At 60.3% G+C, this 237-nt stretch overlaps 1 protein-coding gene across 1 annotated transcript; it reads right to left on the bottom strand.

Annotated features, from left to right (window-relative positions):
• Positions 1 to 5: 5 nt before the first annotated feature.
• LOC115949470 (neuroligin-2-like) lies at positions 6 to 233 on the bottom strand (the record flags this gene model as incomplete). The annotated part of the gene is made up of 1 exon (XM_031065968.1): positions 6 to 233. A coding segment is annotated over one exon (228 nt), but the record flags the coding sequence as incomplete, so codon positions are not given.
• Between the last annotated feature and the right edge of the window lie 4 nt (positions 234 to 237).

Here is a 237-nt window from a genome sequence, read left to right as displayed (position 1 = left end):
TACATGAACTTGATGGTCTCCCTCAGGATGTCCTTGCCCTCGGGGTACCCGTACAGGTTGTCCACGAAGTTGGACACCGTGAAGTCGAAGTAGGAGGCCGAGATGCCGTCCTCGCTCTCCAGCGAGTCCTCCACGAACTTCAAGCCCTCGCCCTGGTTGACGCCGATGAGGATGTCGTAGTTGAGGAACTCGCCCTGCTGCATCAGGATCTCGGGGTCGTCGGGCACCACGTCGCCG

The sequence above is a fragment of the Geospiza fortis genome, unplaced genomic scaffold, assembly GCF_000277835.1.
Source record: "Geospiza fortis unplaced genomic scaffold, GeoFor_1.0 C12807894, whole genome shotgun sequence".
In the NCBI taxonomy this organism is placed as follows: Eukaryota; Metazoa; Chordata; class Aves; order Passeriformes; family Thraupidae; genus Geospiza; species Geospiza fortis.
The sequence above is the reverse complement of the archived record's forward strand: the minus strand, read 5'-3'. Positions and strand labels throughout refer to the sequence as shown.